Genomic DNA, 4,340 nt, shown 5'->3' on the forward strand with positions numbered 1-4,340 from the left:
ATTATTGTTGGTAAACTCTGATTCTTGTTATAGTTAACTATGACTGTGTAATGTTTGGGCTCATCACTTTGGGATAAAATCCCAACAAATTGTTATGAAGGGAATGGGAAAAATTATAGTTTTAGTCCTCATATATTGTCATTAATTTATTTTCAGTTTCTAAATATTTCAAAATTCTATTTTACTTACTTCAATTTTTAAAATATTAACAGTTTTGGTCCTGGAGCCTAATTAGTGATCATTTTGCCCTTTCCAATAAAACATATAGTCCAATTATTCTATGCTCATGATCAGGCCCAACATGTTTCTAAAAATAAAATTAAGCCTTCGTAAAATTCATACTGTATTTGATCGTCTTGGTCTCAGGTATTTCAAGTCCTCGATTTTATAGATTTCCTCTAACCACACTACTGCAACAGATGATTTACAGGTACTTGACTCCTTTAGTAAATCAACACAACGCTACTTCGTTTCCTAGTTTGCGGTGTAGAAGTATTCCATAGTAGAGTGTTAATAAAATTTTGGGTGGACAAAATGTACAAAAGTCTCTATTTTATTGAAGAAAAATTCGAAATATTATATAGATATTTCTTTCTCTATATGAGGAGACAACTGTCTGTGAACTATCTGTTGCGATAGTGTGGTTGGAGGAAGTCCATAAGACTAAGGACTTGAAATACTCAGTAGCAAGACTGTCAAACAAGATATTAATTTACAGAGACTTAATTTTATTTTTAAAAATATGTTGGGTTTGATCATGAGCATAGGGAATAGATAGTTGGACTATATGATTTATTTGAGATGGCAAAAGGATCACTAATTAGATTTAAAAATCAAAACTGTTATTTTTTAAAAGTTGAAGGATTAAAATAAAATTTTAAAAATATTTTAGGAACTTAAAATGAATTAATGATAATATATAACAACTAAAACTATAATTATCATGAAGGAATGCATAAAAATATATCCACATCTAGGAAGGAAGACACAATCTCGAGGAATGGACAACTTTGGCGTAGTTATGGAATTGGTCTTGGGACAAAGCCCTTAATTGTTAAGAGTTAGTGACCAATAATATGGCTCGCCCTCAGGCCCTTAAAATTGTGGATGAAAATCCGTATGCAATTCGAGATGTATTTTGTTGACCATCTATACAAACATTGAGTCCACAAAGTGGTCCTACTGAAGGAAATTAACCCATTTGCAGCCAGGCCTTCTTAAGTTGAATATCTGCATGTTCTACTAAACACTCAACCCTCAACAAACAAAAATGCGTGCATAATCCCGCGACACACTGAACCTGACTAGTCTTAAGAAGGTAACAGGCTGTACAGCTTTTTCCTTTTCCTTGGATGAGTATCCCCCACAATTTTGTTGAAGAGCATGGTTGATTATTCAAATCCAATTTTTCTACAATTTCTTCGGAGGTTTCTGGTTCACCTAATGGAGTCGTAAGTTCTTCCACTAAGATAACACCATTTGGGATGCCGCGTCCTCCTCTCCATTTTTCTTGAATCATGGGCCAGTTATCTGCTATAGCCTTTTCTTTAACCGTTTTAATCCTCATCTTTGGTGTAGATCCGTCTCCATTAGTACCGTTGCCATTACAGTAGATGTGGACAAGAAAAGGGGCTTCATCAAGATTATGAACAATCTGCAAACAGTGGAAGCGCATAGACGAGGTTAGGTCGGTCAAACCTTTGTGGCGTGGTGAACAATGCAAGTACGTGGAAGTGATATTACTTAGGTCGTCGTGCGGATGGAATGTGGAAAATAAAACTAAGGAGAAGGAAAAGGATAAATTTAATTCTTACAGAAATTATGTAGTCACCTCAACTGCAGAATCTCTGACCCATTGATCAAGTTTTTGAGAATTAATATATTCTTCCTCCTCCTCCTCCTCCTCCTCCATAGCCTGATCTTCCTTGAGTAGAGGGTGAACGTGGTAAGTGTTTGTCTGGTGTGATTGGGAGATCGAATCAAGATCGCCGATATGATGAAACAGAGATGATCTTGGGGACTTCTTGATTGAGCTAATGAGGTCCATAAATGGCGGACCGGGACTTAGAAGGTTTTTCCTGTACAAAATACTTTTTACGAGTTTGGATTTGCGAGAAGAATGACTCGCTGCAAACCAAGTGAGACCTGGATGTCTTTTTTGTGGACAGCTAATTTTATGTGGACAGGAATAAGCAGAAACTCCACGGGCGGGCTTCAAAGATGTCATCGCCTGCTGCACCTTCCGCCCTGACCTTGAACTGAATGGCGAGAGAGGCAGCACCCGAGGATTTTTGAGGCGGAAAAGTAGCCCTTTTTCTTCTCTCCCGGTAATTAAATCAGGATTTGCGATTGTAAGTTGGTAGTTATAGCATGTCCGATGTGGCACGCATACCTCCACCGCTTGCTTACACGTTCTCGCGCACGGCAAACTCGCGCCGACCTCGCCTATCTCCTGCCACGTCAACTATTATTCCAAGTCTACCCTTTCGGCCAAATTCCTTTCTTTTTCTTTTTTCTCCTTTTACAGGTTTTGCTATTACTCCAAAAAAAAAAGGAGTGTTTTAAAATTATTTTGAGTATGTTGAATTTCAAAAAGTTGCAGTTTTTCACTGTAAAGAACGCATTCATATATGTAACACCACTCAAAACTAAAAAAGCAGTAAATTCAATAGGGAGATGAAGATGGTATCTCAACTACTGTTTTAAAAGATTAATGGTACACATATTATTATTAATTAGTTATATATCCGTGTTCATGATACTAATGATAAGTGTGTTATTAACATACAACTTTTTAAAAAAAATCACAGAAACATTTCAAGCAATGAGACTATATCACATATCTCTTTTGATTAAACCTTAAGCCATAGAGAAACTAAATTATCTTTTTCCCATTGCCAAATAAAATAAACTCTAGTACTTGTTCCATATACTGATACATAAATAAATAATAAATTCAAGCAAGGTTATAACCTCCCTTAATAAACTAATCTAGAATTAGGTAACTTGCATATTGGATTGCAATACTGTTAAAATTTTAAGTCTATTTCTTCTATCAAGTTTACGTGCACTTCATGCATGCATTTTTGTTAGTATTTGACGATAATTTAATGATTGGAATCATCTCTGTTAAAAATTAACAAATTCAAGAACTAAAAGTGTAATTCATGAAATAAGAAGGACCAAAATTATTTTAATGGTATTGTTATTAGAAAAAAATGTAATATTGCAACCCGGCTGATCTAGACTCGGCGGAGCAGCTGTTACAAGAGTTGGCATCCCAGACAGACTGCCTAGAAATCAATTCATCATAGACAAGATACCGGAGTGCTTGGTTAGAAATACGGAGGTAAAAATCCGTGTGATGAAACAGAGGAGTACCTCGTGTGGTCCAAGGATAAAGACAAATCGCATCAAGAAAAAATAAAAAAAATAAAATATTTGATATCGTGTCAAAATATAAAGGACTAGTACTCCTACTTTTATGCTTTGTTTTGTTGATTTTACGTTGTAATGATGATTGTGCCTTATTTTCAATGAAGATGGGACGGGGACCCCGAAAAGCCTCCCCCACCCTCGAGTGTTTTAATTAAAAAAAAATCCTAAACACTAAACCCAAAACCCAAAACCCAAACCCTAAACCCTAACCCCTCCAGTTGTTGCAGGTCTACGCTACGAAGACGACTTCTTCGACTGATCCGGCGTCGTTCCGCCATGACTCGTGGAAATCAAAGAGAACGTGGGAGAGAAAGGGCTCAGGCCCGTAACAGGGGGAAAGGCAAGGGCAAGGATGATGACTTGACCCCAGAACAGCATCGTGAAAGGGATGCGAAGGCACTTCAGGAAAAGGCAGCAAAGAAGGCGGCTCAGGCAGGTGGGGGTGGTGATGCTGGAGTTAAGAGCAACAAAAAGTAGGGAAACTTCCATTTGATCAGTCTCTTAAGTTTAGTTCTTGTAATTTGACCCTTTTGTAGCATCTTCCCTGATGTCATGTCTAATGGTAATCAACCAGTAATTTACTCTCCTTTTGAATAAGATTGTAAGTGCCAAATTGCTCCAATTGATAAGTGAAATGTGATCGTTTTTTCCAAAAAAAAAAGAATCCTAAACCCTAAACCCTCTGTGTGTGTGTGGGAGTGTGTGTGGGTGTGTGTGTGTGTGTGTGTCACGGTAGAACGTGTTTTACTTTCATTTTGAACATAAAAGAAGTGAGGTGTCGCTTTTATCTTCTGCGCCAACGAATGTCATCTGCGTCTTGTTACATTTGTCGCTGTACTTCAATTTCTAAGTCTTTATTACTATCTACACAATCGTTTTTCTCATGCAGGATGTCACCTTAG

At 37.1% G+C, this 4,340-nt stretch overlaps 1 protein-coding gene across 2 annotated transcripts; it reads right to left on the reverse strand.

The window, feature by feature from the left end:
- LOC105173052 lies at positions 1,020-2,634 on the reverse strand. Of its 2 annotated transcripts, none has more exons than XM_011094698.2 (2): positions 1,832-2,443; positions 1,020-1,654 (listed from the first exon to the last, which is right to left on the reverse strand). In XM_011094698.2, the coding sequence occupies exons 1-2, from the start codon at positions 2,225-2,227 to the stop codon at positions 1,193-1,195; spliced, it is 858 nt and encodes a 285-aa protein (XP_011093000.1). In that variant the 5' UTR covers positions 2,228-2,443; the 3' UTR covers positions 1,020-1,192. The 2 variants fall into 2 exon arrangements, 1 of the variants encoding a protein (XP_011093000.1); XR_002287993.1 differs by having other exon boundaries at positions 1,513-1,654; positions 1,815-2,634.

The sequence above is a fragment of the Sesamum indicum genome, linkage group LG11 (genome assembly GCF_000512975.1).
Source record: "Sesamum indicum cultivar Zhongzhi No. 13 linkage group LG11, S_indicum_v1.0, whole genome shotgun sequence".
Taxonomy (NCBI): Eukaryota; Viridiplantae; Streptophyta; class Magnoliopsida; order Lamiales; family Pedaliaceae; genus Sesamum; species Sesamum indicum.

Coding starts and splice junctions, on each gene's coding strand:
- LOC105173052 (XM_011094698.2), bottom strand. CDS start 2,227: ATGACATCTTTGAAGCCCGCCCGTGGAGTTTCTGCTTATTCCTGTCCA. Junction 1,655..1,831: donor TCAGAGATTCTGCAGTTGAG/GTGACTACATAA, acceptor CACTGTTTGCAG/ATTGTTCATAATCTTGATGA.